The sequence below is a fragment of the Anomalospiza imberbis genome, chromosome 10, assembly GCF_031753505.1.
Source record: "Anomalospiza imberbis isolate Cuckoo-Finch-1a 21T00152 chromosome 10, ASM3175350v1, whole genome shotgun sequence".
Lineage (NCBI taxonomy): Eukaryota > Metazoa > Chordata > Aves > Passeriformes > Viduidae > Anomalospiza > Anomalospiza imberbis.
In genome coordinates, this window is record NC_089690.1 from 19,627,576 (window position 1) to 19,645,132 (window position 17,557).

Sequence of the window (17,557 nt, forward strand, 5' to 3'; positions counted from 1 at the left end):
AGAGTTTGTATTTGATTTGAAGTAAGCAACTCCAATTTATAACCAACCAGGAGAATAAATAAAAAAAAAAAAGAAATCGAACCCAAACCACCACACCAAACCCAAACCAACAAAAAAAAAAACCACACAAAAAAGACAAGTACAATGAAACTATATGTATAGATTAACTAGAGAACACTAATGATATAAACCAAAATAAATTTTAACATTAATTTTGAATCAGAAGCTCCATCAATAGTTGTGACCTTGAGAATGTGGACAAGAACCTCCAATCACATACAGCCAAGTGAGCTCTAATTATGCCAATGGACAACTGCTTCAAAAATACTTAGCTCATAACACTAAAGACATTTTTTTCATTTAGATACAGGCTAGCAGAAGTCTTCTTGCTTTCAGTCTCTCTTTTAATTAGAGATGCAACAGCTTAAAAACATTGCTGACATCCACTAGCTGACTTGAACCACTATCAAGAGTCCTTTCAGTCTTCATAACTAGAATCACTCAACACCCTGGAAACATGTGGACAGCAAAAGAAAGACATACTCTAACCATAATGACCTTCTGGCAAACACGTAAGAAGAAAATATTCTTTTGGACCATTCATATCAGAGAACTTCCTGTAACACATGATATTTGAGGGTTGTTCTGAATCAGCCCCAAGAGCAGAGGTCTCAGCATCATCTGACATAACAAATACAAACTGCAAAAAACTATGACTTCTGACTGGCTGACCTATTCAAGCATAACATCAAGATTTAAACTGCAGTTTCCTAAAGTAGAACAGGACAATTCTGCATGTTAAAGCATAACTTTAAACTATACCACACTTAACAGACTGAGAAAAATCTTTGACATTCAATGCCATTATTTAAGCAATGCAGGGCTCCCAGTATTGTACAAGAATGTCATCACAGCCAAGACAGGATGCATGAAGCTGTGTGTGCACATCTCCATTCCAAGCTCAAAGCTTAATCTTGACATCATTTCTTGCAGTCCCTCCTTCCCCCAAGGGTAAGCTCTCAGGGGCATTAAGATCTCCAAATCTGCTGCAATAAACCAACCACTGCCACCATCTAAAGAAAAACCCAATGCTTACAACTACAAAATGTATTAATCGTTTGCCTGAAAGATCTCTGAAATTTTCTATCATCTTTTACATCACTGAGAACCTTTGTTTGAAGTGAAATCAGAAGGAAGTTATTGATTTTCTATACTGCTCTTATGCATTACATGTCATTGTCTCTGTGTCCTGATTGCCAGAGAAGGGAGCTACCTGAGGACTGCTCTCCTTGGGCTAGTTATCTGCTAAAGTGAACTGACTTCAGATGGGATAGAGACCGCCCGCTTTTTTCAGATGATGTGCTCATATGAATTATTGCCTGACTTTGTAGCTGAATCAAATAACTATTATGCACTACATTAAATAAAATCTTACTGAGGCAAGCAGATCTGCACAGCTGCAAGGCGACTTTAACCCTCAGTCATCTGTGGCAGTGAGACTGAATATGGCAATCAGGTTTTTTTGCTCTCTAGGGTACAGGAAGTTACCCCTAAAATGGAAAGCCAAAAAAAACCCGATACACAAACAAAAATACAAACAAACAAAAACCCCAAAAACCATACTGAATCTGGTAAAAGTGCAATTAAACAAGTGCACACATGAAAACCCCCACAATCAGCCCTCTTCAGTCCGTGATTGCAAAGAATATGTGATGTCCTTGTCCATAACCACAAAATACATACAACTATTCCTAATCACAAGACCGTCATTAGGAATACACACACGAGGCCACCTTCCTCTTCCTGCTCACCTTATTATCCTTTAGAAAAAGTGCCAACATTTCTTCTCTCCCATAGCGATAGTCTGCTAGTTTGTACTTCGGCAAAGCCGGAGACAGAGGAGGGGATGTCACACTCCCGCCACTAGACAAAGCTCGCAGCCTAAAAGAAAGCAGAAAAGCAATGAAAACTCAATTGAGAATATCTTCACCTGTGCTACCATTCCTCTGCACATTTACAGATTTGACACAAACAAAACAAATACAATACTGAAAGTAAAGACATTAACAGTTCAACTTCAGTTTAACTCTCAGTGCTTCAATAGGAAAAGTGGAAGAACCCCCCTTGTTTCACCCACAACCAGGAGAGTAAGAAAGAAAAATATTCCCACAAGCACATCAAGGAATTCAACTTGCCCCAGGAAAACGCTTATGTTGACTATACAGCAAGCCAGCTACACCCCCCATAAGCCTTGCCTAAGATATTCACACAGGCTGCACACAAATCAGTGGGACATCTTAATGACAACAGCTACCTTTTGCCAAGAAAATTTCCTACCATGCTAGAGAGCGCAGCAAAGATTAAGCTAAGGAAAGAGTTTATTCAGATGTTTCATGAAGTTTAACAGAACAGCACAGTAAATTTTATAACAAAGTTTCTTCTTGTGTCTCTGGAATCCTTCCTTATCATAAAGTCCTTTTACACAAGTTAAAATTAATGGCTTTTATTTTTTTAGAGTGCATGTAACATCTAACTTAGGGTATCAATAAAAGAAAAATAAAATTTAAAAAAAGATATGTACAAAATATAGTGACACTCTACTTCAGAGACAGTGGAAGCAGCAATGTAATAAATCTAATTTATGATAACAGATAAATATGCTGTTACATTTGTTCTCATCCCACACAGGTAAGTTACTTGACTTCTTGCAGGTAGCATCTTACTGTTGTACATTATTCCCATTCTGCAGCTGAATTAGTCTCATTCTACATAGCTACTTCCTCAGCTACCCAAATACTTGGTATTTTTAAGTTTGAGGAATGTTTTACAAAAGGATATGTGTTAAGAAACAAAACACAGCCAGTTTTCCTACATTCCCTTTGATGGGCAACTTAGCCAAGTAGAACAGTAAAAGCTCTTCTCAGCAATCAAAAATCCTTGGAAGGGAAGTAACTCTAAAACAGTGATTCAGAGACTACCTTTCACCTAATTATTGAAGCATGCTTCGATTTGTTTTATTGTTCTTTAAACAGAAAAGAAGAAAATCATTTGCAAGTCAAAAGCTAATCTTATTTTTTTAGTATGGTGCCACCCCGTGGCAGTTCCTCTACATACCACTTCCAAATAAATTGCGCCTGCAGAAGAATTATTCAAAGGATTTGATGGCTCACTGCAATGTTCAACACCAAACAGATCAAACGTGATCCAGAGTTTCACTGTTAAGTGACACAGCAGCTTACATGACAGACATGACTATACCACAACGCAAATGAAAAATTATAAATCTTATGTTCCATTTTTCCTGCAAAAATACACTAATTCACTGAAGTATAATATATGCTTCCATACATAATCTAATCTGGTTTTTAAACTAACTGGAGAGTCACTATGACAGTCCCCTCACTGTGACACAGCAATTAAGTTACTGTTGAAATATGTGCTTTTTTTAGAATTGTCTTCCCCCTTCTCTTTTTTTAATATAACTTTGGCTTCCATCCATCAAGAATCTAATCTTGTCTGTCTCTTACACTGAAGAGCACTCCAGCACAAGATATGTGCCTGGTGGGTATATTTATAGATATTGATAAATTCATTCTTTAACCTTCTTTCATTCTAACAAAACAGACTGAACTCTCATTGTTCCGCAGGCTGCAAATCATGTCTTACTTCTTCACTGAATCCTCTCCAATTTCTGTATATTGTGTATAGAAATGTGTCAGCAAAAGTGAATGTATTCAAGTAACAGTTCTATCACATGCTATGCAGCAACTGTATTTCCTATAACCACTCTACATTCCCATTCACACACTGGGGACATCAATCACCCTTCAGAGACCACATCATTCACAATTCTTGTTTGTAACTGAAGTCACCAATACTTGAACAAGGAATTGGAACAAATACTGAATGATCACACCTGTGCAATTGCTCTTTAGCAAAAGCCAGGAGGACAATGCATTTCAGACAAGCTGTGAAACTAACAGCTGGCAAAATTATATGACAGCATGGATTCCCCTGAACACAATAGCTCTCTTTTCCTCACACTTTTCACTACCAATGCGCAGGACGCTGACACAAAACTCACACTTTTACCATATTCCATACAGCAATTAGGTTTTTTAAAAGTGGGGAAAAAAAAAGCTCGCTTAGCTATAGATTTAAGTATAGCTTAGCTATAGATTTAAGTATAGTGAGGAGAGTTTAAGAACTTCCTTATTAACATGCATCACATAGAAAGACTGAACGAGCACATCTTCAATTATTCTGTGCATACCTATGAGATCATAAACATTATTCTTCCTTCAAATGCTTGGCAGTAAGGTAAACATTATGCATTAACATAACAAAAATCCAACTCAATTCATACACAATGCTAATTCACAAAATGAAGACTAATTTTATAATATTGCTTTAGATCACAGGCCAGGGACTGAGGTGAAACAGGACGAAATAACATAGATATTATAACCCATTCAGTCCCATAATCAATTCTGCTCCAAAGGGAAAAAAATCCTTTTAAACAAGTTCTGGAGTGTGACAAAACAGACAAAACTTACCATTCAGGCCCAAAGTTAAGTGTCTGAGTTTCTGCTGCCATTTTTTCCTGTTCTATTCCTCTTTTTTAAAAAGTGTGAACCTGAAAAATAAAGATATTTATTATGAAAACAGCTGGATTGATACAACCCTTCATAGATTAATTCAAAATTCAAAACCACACCTGGTCATGCAAAGAAGTGAAAAAATTGACTACACTGATTTTTTTTTTTTTTTTGAAGGAATCCATTTCAGCTTTCCAACACAGATTGATTTAGTACTATAGGAGCAACTACATCAAGATTTCTTCCTTAAATCCCTCTTTTAACAGCTCAAACAGGACACTGGATTAGGGTGTCTGAGGAAACAATTTGTACAAACACGGAGAACTTGATGCATAATCCTCTTCCCTAAGAACAGTAATGCTTAATTAACAGAATTGCTGCTTCCTGACAATTACAAGAGGATAAAAACCCCACTAGAATTACAGCAAGACAGATTTGCCAGCTGAGTGGCAGAGTATTCAAGAATTTTCCACTGCTCACTCTTGAAAAATAAGCCTTCTGAAGATTGAGTACATCCAATGCTACCAAATACTCCAAAATTCCGCAGGCAAGTGACAGTATTTTTTTCACTCTTGGTTTTATTAAGCGAAAGAAATGCATAACTTCAGACTTCAGCTGATTTCATTGCTACTAGCCAAGGTAGGTCCTGCAGACACTAGCAAAGCTCAAGTCAAGTTCCTACATATCCAGAGGGTATGGATAAGAGCAGATGAAGCCATGCAGGAGGGAAAGAACAAGGCTATGGGAAGACTATGAACTTTTCCCTAACAGAACCGAGTCCAGCCCAGGCAGTTCTGAAGAAGTGTCTTTTCACACAATAAATAAAGCTCCTCTTTCCTTCCAGCAGAAGCCAAATCCAAATCTGCAGAGGTAGATAGTTTGCTTTTTTAGAAACCAAACACACTGTAGGCAAATCCCAAGAAAAAGGAAGAATCTGAAGCATCATCTTCAGACACTGGTTGATTAGACTTCAAGAAGCCATTAACATCAGAGAGGGAACTTTGCTGTATCAGAACCACATCCCTTAACAGATTCAGGGACTAAATAAGGAACTTCATGAGTTTGTCTATACATGAGGTGGAAAGGGCATTAGTTACTGCAAAAAAAAAAAAAAAAAAAAAAAGAAAAAACTAAACAAAGGAAGCTTTTTTTTTGTTATATCTATTCCACAGAAGTAATAATATTAAAGAAAATAAATCAAGACGCTCAAAGCAAGAAAATTACAAAACATGCTAAAACTAAATATGCTAAAATTGCTTGAGCAGATTTTACCCAAATACTTTGGGCATAGGATTACAAATGCTTATAAAACTCCCTGCAGTCTAAACGCACCAACTAACATTTGGCTTAGGTATTTTAACAACATGCTGTATCTTCTTTGTCCCATACACAAAGTAATTTATATACAAACCTTAATGTTTTCATTTTCACAATAATTATAGACAATTAAATAGAATTACCCCTACTAGCTGCAGCAAAAGCTAATACAAAAATACCCAGATATTCTCACAGGCCTAGTCTGAGATTATTTTGGTCTGATCTGAGCTGCCTTTTTGAAGCAGCTGACAGCTCATTAGAACATTCAAGCTATATCCATTCACCATCCTGCAAATCAAAACATAAGGTGAGGTACCCAAAGACAACATGCAGCAGCCACAAGAGAAATTATTGTGGGGCAATTCAAGTAAACCGTGATGCACACTTGGGCAGAAACAAGCCTCCAACACAATTCCTAGTAGCCTTAATTGGATGGCTGTTCCTCCACTCCCTGCAATGCCTGTAATCCTTCTGCTGGGGGTGGTGCAGGGTGGAGAATTTTCAGATGAATCCATGAGCATCACCAGGGAACCTGGGATCTTTAACTCCTAACATCAAAGCTAGTCTAGTAGCAGTAATACCAAAAAGGCTGGCACTCAGGGTTAAATAATAAAAACACAGCTGAAAAGCATCAGATACAAGGACAAAGCACTAAAACCCAGTTAGAATCAACCTGTTCACTGGTTCAGGACCTACTCTTCAGCCTTTGCGTTACCTTCCCAAAAAATTGAGGATGCTGTGTCATGTTTCTCTACTAGACTTCTAAGCAGTTTAGCACCTACAAGAATGCTAGTCTCATCCCAGTGAGCTGCTGAATGGCTTTCCCTATCCCTCATTTTGGCCCCCACACTTTGTTTTGTGAACTCTTCTGTAGTGAACTCAGGTTAAGTTTACTCCATCCCTAGAAGTTCTGACTGTATGAATTTTGAACTGAAAACAAGACAACTGTAAGTGAATGAAATTGTGCTGAATAGTACTGAATACATCTCCAAAACAGAATAAAACAGACATGCAAGAGATGTGAATAGGTGTGACAGGTGAACTGAATAGACAACCCAGAAATAAAACACACATGAAAAAGAAATTACAGGCAAGGCTGAGAGAAAAATGATGGACAACAGACACCCTAGAAATGGGCAATGGTTTGGGAGGAGGAGGGCAGATAACAGGGAAAAAGCTCAAGAAAGCTAAGACAGTAAGTGCACCACAGGAAAACACTAAAGCCACATCAGAGCAGATGAAACAAAGGGAGTGGAAACCCTGTGCTGCTTCCGCTGGCTTTCAAAGTGGCAGCCAAAAGGGGAGAGCATGGAAGCCAACCTGAGAGGAACCTCTGACAGTGCCTGCACACCACACCTGGCTCGTGTGCTGGAGAAGCTGCACTAACTGGAAAGGCAAGTTGGAGTGGACAAGGCAGCACTCGCATCACAAGAGGCGAAAGTCAGGGTGGAGCAAGAAAAAGGATGAGGAATTCAGAGAAGGGAATGAATGATCAGGTCACGCCTTTTGCTGAGCCAAAATGGTTAACTTATCACATCTTTATTATCTAGATCACTTTCTTGGGTCTTAAAATTCAATATTAATAACAGAAATGTTGATTTTGGTCTTTATTAAAATGCTGCTTCCTTATTAATCAAGAATGGCAAACTACAAAAATAACATATACCTAATATTTCCTTCTTGATTTAATTTGATGAGGGAAAAGCCCCTTTCTGAACAGCTAGTTTTGTGAGTTCAGGTCTTCTACAAATCAGAGGCTATTGATCAAGGAATCTCCACAGTACAGATTTCAGATTTTATATGGGCAGAGAGCACACAGACAGCTTCAAGCTGAAGTGAGAAACTGAGGCAGTATTTTGATAATGGCAAATGGCAAGTTAACACCACTGCTTGGCTAAGGCAGCTACCTGGTGCTTCCCACCACTCCTCCAAACCGGAACATTTTTCCAAAGTTTTCTTCAAATAAGGTCAATAACTGATCAAGGTGTCAGTGCAACCCTACAAACAGCTGGGGTTTTCCTCCATATTTTTAGGGAAAAATGGAATTGGCTCATAAACTGGAATTGGGACCCCATTCTCCTGAGGTGACAGCCACAACCAGCCACCAATCTGCTATCAACATGCAGGAGTGAAAAGAGAAGAAATCACATCAACCCCACCAATAACCTGCAGGCTGGCAAGGGGGCAAAAAGCCCCAGTTTTGTCAGCTGTTTAGTACCTTGAAAGTCAGAAATCCATTCTCTGGACAGACACAAACTGTAATCTAATAACATGAAGCCTTTAAGTGGCTTTCACTCACAACTAACAGGCGTGCAGAAGCTGCCATCAGCAACACTCATTTCACTGGTTCACTTTAGGAACAATCATTATTTTACCAAGCTTACAGTTTCTTAAATTATTTTTCAAGCTCACTATTTAGTACCTTACAAATGTATTAAAGCTCTCAAACATCTGCTACAGACACAAGCCAGAACTTGATTCTACTAGCTAGATTTATGTGTTAAAATGCATAAGATGTTTCAGTTGAAGGTCTACAATGACTATGGGACATTTTGCCCCTACGCTCAGGTATCTTATTTAAAACATACAGCTAGCTAATAAATATATAGACAAAACTGTTTTGAGATTTGAAATATCAAAATTACCATGTTTTCCAGACTTTGCTCAACCTCACATAATTGCCATTAAGGTTCATTTGTTACTGATGGGTACCTGCATTAAGATTTTCAGGCGGTGTTGAATTCCTACATTTCCATTACAGAATTCTCTCAGCTAGTAGCATATGACTATCTGTCTCACCAAAATGTTCTGCTGTTCTGGGTAGAGACTACCAAGACAGAGGTTCTTAGTATTCCAAGTTAAGCCTAAGCAATGGCTGTATTCAGGTCTGACCATCTAATCTTTTCTGCAGAAAAATAAAAAAAGAAAAAAAATATTTGGATTATCATTGCAATTGATAGTTTTGGGGCCACTGCATGCTTAGGTTTTTAATTAACCTTAGAAACCTAAACCTTGAAAAAAAATACACCACTGATCCTTCCTATACACAGTTATTTTTAAATGGTCTACTCTTTGATCAGAGATGTTTAGGAAGAAAATTATCCTTTCCATTCAAGGTAGTTCCGTCCCTGCTGTAGGTCTGAAAGAGTCTTTTAAACCTAGACACTGGATGAAAATGTGAGAACCAAGGACCACAACAGAAATCCAACATGAGCAGACTTAAGTGCAAGGAAATGGGTTGTCCTTAAATAAATGTGGAGAAGGAATTTAACAGCAGTGTTCCACCATTCAACAGCAACATTACATCAAGATGAGAAAACTTCACCTTCCACAAGCAAGAAAACATTCCATAGGCAACTACTAGAGCTAGCTATTGTCAGTGCCAGTAACTGAGTTTTAAAAAAATTAACAGGTTGACTGAATAATTAATGCTGGTTTTCTCCAATTCTTGAAATATTAAGGATGATCCACAACTGTATGCAAGCCACCTTTGAAGTACAATGGTAAACAGGATGACTGAGGTGGCTACAAAACCTGTTTGATATTAATCACTGGCTAAAGCAGACAACACTGATTAAAGGACACTGACATAATTAAGGCCAGGCAACATAGATTTATGGAAGACATGCAATCAAAATATACTTTTGTAAGAACAGAAATGTCATTGCTCTATCAAGTAGATAAATTTTAACTTCTGCAGGACATTTCAGTTCAGCAGAAAGGACAAAATCATTCAGAACCACACAAAAAGTCTCAAATAATCACAACCTACGTTTTCTTCTCTTCTAAAGAATCTACAACAATCCATCTCAGAACAAAATTCTCAAAACCAAGTAAGAGGTAAGAAGCTATCTTCTACAAAGTCAGTAACACTGGCCACCAAACTTCTAAAACCTAAGGATGACAAACATGGATATGGTAAATAATGGAAATGACACATCATCAATAGTACCACCATGAATTATTCAATGACTCAGTCCAGTATAGCAGGTTGCACTGAATAAGGCGAAGTCAGGAGACTCACAAGCAGAAAACACAGGTGATATATAAGCAGTGCAAGACTATTCTGGAAAAACACAGTCCTGAAACCATGCTGAGATGTATTACAATAATCAACTGAAAAGGAATATATGATACAACATTGACTAGAAGAGCTAACAAAAAAACATTTCACCCAGGAAAACAAAAATGCAGAGTAAATATACACCACATTTTACCACTGAAGGGATACAGTGTCCTTTCTCTTTTAAGAGGCAAAAGAGATGATAAATCAGGTGTTCAAAAATTGATAGAATCTGACAGACATGACCTACAGTGAGGAAAAAAAACACCAACAACATACTAAAGCTCTGTTTATTGAGCTTTGAGACAAAAATTAAGTATCTTAGTCTGTAAATGATCACTCGGGTAAAAACATCAGAAGACCCAAGTTTATTTAGTGAAGGGACTGAAGCAAGACATTCAGAGATAATCAAAGTTAGCTGGTTTTAGATCAATGTGAAAATATTTTCTAATAAGTATGTTCTGGTTTAAACAGAAAATTAACCAGAGAAAAAAAATCTATTAGTCACATTATAAAAGATGCCAGACAAGTCACAGGAGTCCCTTCTGGCTTCCCAAACCTGATTCCTGATAAAGGCGCGAATTTTCCAAGGCCTATCTACCCACACACCAGAAAGATTTTTCCTAAGGGAGCAAAACATCTACTTCTCCAGAAACTATGCCTCTATTATTATTACACTTACATTTCTAGATCTCTTGAAGTCTTATAACCTCCCTGTCTCAAACCCTTGACAAAGTATTTCAATTTCTTGGCAGTTTCTGATCAAAAATTGTCCACGACTTCCTCAAATGGCACTTTCAAACTGGCACTCCCCTGTTCACTGCACAGGTGCACCAAAAGCTTTATGGAGCACCTCAGCTTGCAACATGTTGCACCCTAGTCAAGAAGGACAAATACAAGTAGCCCTTCAAGGACAGAACCGACACAGGCGACTAACAAGACCTATACACCTAATAACCAAATGCAAGAAAAATTTAGAACATTAAGTAACACAACTCCAAACGTTCTCCTCCTTTCCTACCTACTATTGTAAACTTGGTGGTTAGATGTAAGCTGGAGAGCTTTCCACTTCTTGCTTCACCTGCACACAGCCAAATGTGAACAATTTTCCCACTTCCTCCACCAGAACACAGCGTGACCTCCACCTTACCAGACTCCCAGCCAAAGGCAGACACCAGCGATTAAGCTCCAAGCAGTCAGGGAACCACACCCTTGGCCTTGCCACTGGCTGGAACACAAATGCTTCTCATTCCAAATCCTATCCCAAAATCCTGCCAGAACTCACTTTTCAGCTTTAAAAAAAAAAAAAAAAAAAAATCACTTCCACATCTGCCTAACTTGCACATGGAAGCTTGCTGGTAGATAACCATTTCGTCTGTGCCCTTCCACAAGGCATTACAGACCAAGATGCCAAGTCTGTCTACCTGCTCCCCAGCAGGGCCAGAAGCCAGACTGTAAAAGCAACCGAAACCCCACTGCACCACCTCTCTCCCACTCATCACACACATTATATAGTCCATACATATTTTCAAAGTGGAAGAACACAGCTTCAGACTACATTCACTGACAACAATCACTGAATTAAGAGATCTGGGTTGCTGAGAGGGTTCAGGGGTTCGTTTCTAACATGTCATTTAAATAACCAGCTTCTTTGGGCTTTGGAAATACTCTGCCTCCCCTCCCACCCTGTTCCTTAAGGTTTCCTGCTCATGCAGTTCTGAGACATCCTAAACTTCAGGAAACAAACATTCAACAGTGAGTGTTTAATAAAATATTCTAACAGAGAGAATCAGCAGGTCTATCAGACTGCATACTACTTATTTTGATCTAAGAACAGTATCTTTGTAAATTGACTTGTGATGTTAGCCTGATCCTGGCCTTTGTACACTTAAAACTTAGTATTACAGAGAAAATCACATATGCAGATGACTCAGCATTAACTAAGCCTACCATAAAACCTTCCACTGGTTTTAATGGTGGTTGAATGGGGCCTCTGATTTATTAAGTTATGAAATGTTTTTACATAAAAACCTTGCCATATGCCATTCCATGATCAGCCACACTCACTTTCTGTCACACACAGTCTAACACTGACATCAGCCCTGCTTTGTGCAGGAGGCTGGAGCAGACAACCACCAAAGGCTCTTCCAACTAAATCATCCTCAGATTCTAGCACACGTGGCTCAAAAAAATCAGTTTATAAACCCATTATTTGCTAACCAAACCAACACCTTGCCACATGACATTCTGACTCTATGGCTGAAGGCACATAAATTCAGCTGTTCAGCTACCTATCATCACAAAACTTCACCCAAAGTCATGTCAGCAGTGTCCAGAGTGTATCTCTTCATTGTTTCTTCCAGTCTGAACGGACAAACCACACATGGATCCCATCAGCTTTCACCCAAACTGATCTACCCATGGACAAGTCAGTATCTTTATGATAAAATACTACTAACAGAATGCAATTTACATTTATTGTCAAGAAGGGAAGGCACATAAAAAACCTGTTTCATTGTAAACAGAACCTGAAACAAGTATTTCTCTACTGAATAAAATGGACAAAATTTCAAGCAACAAAACATTTCACAAACTGCAGTGCATCATGCTTATATTCACTGGAATTATAACTATTTAACAGTACAAAAATATCTTTCTAACCAGTTTTTGTAACTGTATATGTAAGCTTGGTTATCTGTTTATAATGACAAATTACACATAGAAGCAGACCTACTAAAGCCATCAAGTTCTTGTTCTTTATTTCCCTAGATTATTTAAACATATGGCCAAAGGGAGAATTATGATAATTCACTGTTTTAATAACTGAGATGATCAAAAATTAGTAAATGGTCCAAAAAGCAGTCAACAACACAGAATTTTAAAACAATTGTCTAAATATCCATCAAACTTTTTCACTGACCTACACACTCTACAACCTCTACATAGCTCATGGGATTCCTTCTGTTTTTCTCTATAATCCTGAGGTCTATATATCCAACTTCTATATATTACAAACTTTAAGGATTACAAGAGAGGCTCACTCCTGAAAAAACACACTTTGATTTCATGCTTGGGAAAAACCTCAGATGCATCAAAACAATTCTATGCATCCTTCCCATTAAAAAAAGAAGAGAGGCAAAGAAAAATTTCAATGGCAGCCTAGTTTCCCATGCAGGCATCAAGCCATCTCTACAGTCTAAATTCAAGGACTGCTTAATCACCTTTAGAGGAAATGGAATGAAAGCCCTCCCTCCGCAAAAAAAGAGAAGTGGACACTTTTTGTAATCAAAACACAGTGGCAATCTCAGCTCCTAACAAAGCAATGCAAAGACCTCAGCCTGCTACAATCTCCAGCTGCCATCTGAGCCAAACATAAAAAAATAATGGCATTAAACATCCCCATGATGAACTGGTTATATATATCCACAAACACATTACCACCAACCACAAGAGGGCCAATACCATACAGACCTTGTCACTTAAAGCACTTAATTCTTAGTTCCATCCATAACTTAGGCACACCTTGAGCAAACTTGCTAAGTTTTCTCACTTCTGGTGATTTTCAAACCAGATCCTTTATGTAAAAAAAAAAAAAAAAAAAAAAAAAAAAAAAAAAAGTTCCAGGGTTGAGAGCAGGAGATACAAGGAGAGGCTAAGCTGGGCTGGAAACTAACTTCATTCCCTAAAGAGCAAACCCCATCCCCCTGCACATTTCACACACCTTGCATTTCAAATGTCACTCTATGAATTAAAATAAATTGATGAGAAAACCACACAAAGCAAGAGTCTCTTTCAAGGCAAATGCTTCCTCAGTAAACAAAGAAAGGGTTCTCCTCACCAAGGCATCCAATGGCTCTCTAGCAAGCTCTGTAGGGAGAGGGCTCCCTTGCTCTGCCCGTGGTTCTATCTATAATCATGAATTATGTATCGTTGATCTGTACTAATCTTTGAGCAGAAGCACTGAAGGGGAAAAAAGTAAGAAAAAAAACAAACATTAAGAAAAAACTGCTAGAAAATGGATTTTTTTTCCCTAAATCAGACTATGAGAGAACGTAATACTTTACTTTGAAGAGTCCTAGGGAAGAATTTTAAAGACCTCGATGAAAGAATAAGAAACATATATATGACAGTTACTTGAACTTGCAAGACCAGACAAAAGTAGGCAAAATCTAATTTCACATTCTTAGTAATTAAAATAAATAAACAATGAGAGAAGCCAAAGGGGAAAGCACAGATCTTAGCGCCCAGCTCATCTTCACCAGTTACTGTGAACCAGTGTTTTCTCTTCCAGGTTTAAAGAGAAAGATCTTCCAGCATACAGATGTACCAGCACAGCCTTCAGCCACTCAGCTGTCCCAGCAATATGTTCCAAGGGACTCTGACATCTAGGGTTGTTTTTATTTTAATTAAGAATCTACAGAGCTTAAAAAACTGCCGATTCTTTTCTTACATTCAGGTATGAGGAACTCCAGTTTGTAACAGAACTTCATTCAGACAACTGGCCTTGGCAGAGAGATAGAGTGGTGCTTAGGCTCAATTCCTTAAAAACCCAAAACCTACTTTGCACTCCCTTTTTACTCAGTTTTTTTCCTCAAATGAGGAGTAAAACAGGAAGGAAAAAATTAATTACAAAGCCCTCAACTGTCTATTTACAAGCATTTTTTTCACTTACATAATCACAGGAATCATACTTTTAGTTTACTGTATGTTTTAGAAACACAAGCAAAAATGCTAACAGGAGCACCTGAGGATATTTTACAATCCTCAAGGTCAACACCTGTAACAAGAGTCCAAGTTTTCATTAGGGTATCAAATTTTTTTAGGCACCCTGTGAAACAAATCACTGCTGCTCCAAAAACACATATTTCAGTTCTATGCTCTTGCTTTTAAACACAGGCTCAAGAAACCATTCGGAAAAAGACCCCAAAAGAAAAACAAAACCAGGTGTCCTCAGGCATATTCCTGTATCCAGGGGCTGGGAGAACCTGAGAAGCTCTTAAAACCATTCAACCCCAGTATTTACCCACAATATTGTCAGATACTGAAGCAGTTTATCAAAGTCTCAACATAAAAGGTGACATCCAACTTCCAGGGCTACAATTCTGCCTTCTCTTTAATCCAGCAGATTATTAGACAGAAACTTTATTTTTTTTTTAATCACACATTCATTCAGAAATTAACACCGACACATAACCACTGACATCAACTGACTTGTAGAACTACATGAACCTGGGGAGCAAAGCAGGTGCAGAAGGGGCCATGGACACCCAACATTTCTGCTGGCACCCCCAGCATTAATTAGGTCACACATTTTCACACCAGCATCAGCTAACTGCTCAAAGGATAGCTATTCAAATGCATGGCAAGAAAACGAACACCTTGTAGCAATAAAGCTCTTATTATCCACTGCAGTCACCACCCAGTAACAAAACTTAAAAACACCAAAACAAAGCTTTTGTTGACAAAGGTTTCCAATTATCACACTGTGTATCAACCAAATGCTCCATTCACAGAACAGCAAGTTAATTTTTGTTTATTAAAGAGTTTCTTAAGAACAAAAGCAACCAGCAGAGTCATAAGAAAAAAAATTCACACGTACTTTCCAGGAACTTGCCCAAGTCAGCTCCTGAAGCAAGGAAATAAAACGTGCAGCAAGAAGTTAGAGGAATATAATCCAAAAGCCCTTTCCCCGCCCACCCAAGCAAACAGATATTCAAGAATTACAGTAAAAGCAGCACACCACAAACGTTGAACTGAATGTTACTGGGGGAAACGTGGATTTTTATTGCAGAAGCACTACTGGGCAATACCTCTTTTTGGCCTACACCTTGTGTCAATTCAAATTGCAATCATAGAGAACTGGAAGAGCCATAAGTACTCTGTTGACACTGAAACTACTTGTCTCGGATCAATACCAAACGTACACAATTCTGATCGATGCTCTCTTCAGCCTGCCAAGGCTTCTCCAGTCAAACACTGCCGGTCACCGCTGCTCCCAACACCCTGCTGCCTGCGCGGGGGAAGGCTCGGAGCTCCCTCCTTCCTCGGCCAGTGCAACCCGACAGGGCCGGGCGTGCTCGAAGCGGGGCTCACCGCGGCGCTCCCGCTGGGCTGGGAGGGGACGAGCGAGTTCACAAGGATCAGTGCGAGGGGAGACGGCCCCGGAGGGCGGTGAGGAGCGGCGGGCGCCCCGCCGCCGCCTGACAAGTACCAAGGACCCGCAGGGAGAGCTCGAGGCCTGCTCGCCCCAGCTCCAACGACCCCTGCAGAGGCCCATGGGGAGCGCAGGGGGGCCCGCCAGGCGCACCCCCCCACCCCCCTGGGCGGCCTCGCCTCCCCGTTAGGCCGCGGGGCGCCTCGGTGCTGCGGCAGCCCAGGCGGACGGGAGCCGCCGGCAGGGCCGGTGGTCAGACGGGACGCGCGGCGGCGGGGGCGTGGTGGGGACGGCCGGGACGGCGGCGGGGCTGGGCGGCGGCGGGACGGCGTTACCTGCGCTCCCGGGCGGAGAGTCCCTCACAGCCGCGGCGGCTCCTCAACCCAACAACACAAGATGGCGGGTGCGCCGCCACGCAGCGTCACGTGAGGGCGAGGCCACGCCCCCCGGGCCCCGCCGCGGGACCCGGATGAAGCGGCGGCGCTTCCCGCCCGCCCTCCGTGTGACGTCATCTGGGAGAGGGGCGCGCCTGCAGCGCCCCCTGCGGGACGCGCGAGCCCGCAGCACCCCCCCTTCCCCTGGCAGCCCTGAGGGGAGATGGCGGTGGAGGGACGTGCCGGGGCCCGGCGGTCCCCGCGCCTCCCGAACACCCCGGCAATCAAACCACTGCGTCAGTTCCCCTCGCACTCGGCACTGGAGAGGCCACACCTTGAGTCCCGTGTCTAGCTTTGGGCCTCTCAATTCGGGGAGGATATTAAGGGGCCGGAGCATGTCCAGAGAAGGGAACGAAGCTGAGGAAGGGTCACCAGTCTGAAGAGGAGCAGCTGAAGGAGCTGGGGGGGCTCATCCTGAAGAAAAGGAGGCTCAGGGGGGCCCTTCCTGCTCTCCACAACTCCCTGGGACGGGAGGGTGCAGCCGGGGGCTGGGCTCTGCTCCCGGGGAACAAGGGACAGGACAGAGCATGGCCTCAAGCTGCACCAGGAGAGGTTTAGGCTGGACACTAGAAAGAAGTTCCTCGCAGAAGGGGTGAATAGACACTGGAAGGGGCTGTGAAGGGAGGTGGTGGAGTCACTGTTTCAGGAGGTGTTCAGTGAATGCCTGGACTTGGCACTCAGCGCCCTGGTCTGGTTGGTAAGGTGGGGATCAGTCACAGGTTCAACTCCATGATCTCAGAGGTCTTTATCAACCTGAATGATTCCGTGAGTCTGCCACCCTCTTGCCACTGTCTCACACACACACACACACACACAGGTGGCCTCAGCAGCGCAGTGTGGCTCCCAGCCTTATCTGTTTCTTCTGTGTGGTTCCATGAGGCAATTCAGCTTTATCGGTGGCCACAAGAATCTCTGTGAGAAGCCACCGTGTGTGAGCGCTCGCAGTGCCCAGGCACCGAGGGCTGGACCCGGTCTTGCCCGGGCACTGGAG

General features: G+C 41.0%; 1 protein-coding gene across 16 annotated transcripts in view; it reads right to left on the reverse strand.

The window, feature by feature from the left end:
* The window catches only part of GIGYF2 (GRB10 interacting GYF protein 2), a 75,375-nt gene extending 58,760 nt beyond the window's left edge, over positions 1-16,615 (reverse strand). For 9 of the 16 annotated variants that reach the window (XM_068201054.1, XM_068201050.1, XM_068201048.1 and 6 more), the window contains exons 1-3: positions 16,468-16,614; positions 4,557-4,636; positions 1,812-1,941 (exon numbers count right to left, since the gene is read on the reverse strand). In XM_068201054.1, the coding sequence (XP_068057155.1) occupies positions 1,812-1,941; positions 4,557-4,597 (171 nt within the window). In that variant the 5' untranslated portion in view covers positions 4,598-4,636; positions 16,468-16,614. Of the gene's footprint in view, positions 1-1,811; positions 1,942-4,556; positions 4,637-8,714; positions 8,821-15,577; positions 15,605-15,902; positions 16,090-16,467 lie in introns of all 16 variants that reach the window. The other 7 variants (XM_068201053.1, XM_068201052.1, XM_068201043.1 and 4 more) reach the window with 6 other exon arrangements.
* Between the last annotated feature and the right edge of the window lie 942 nt (positions 16,616-17,557).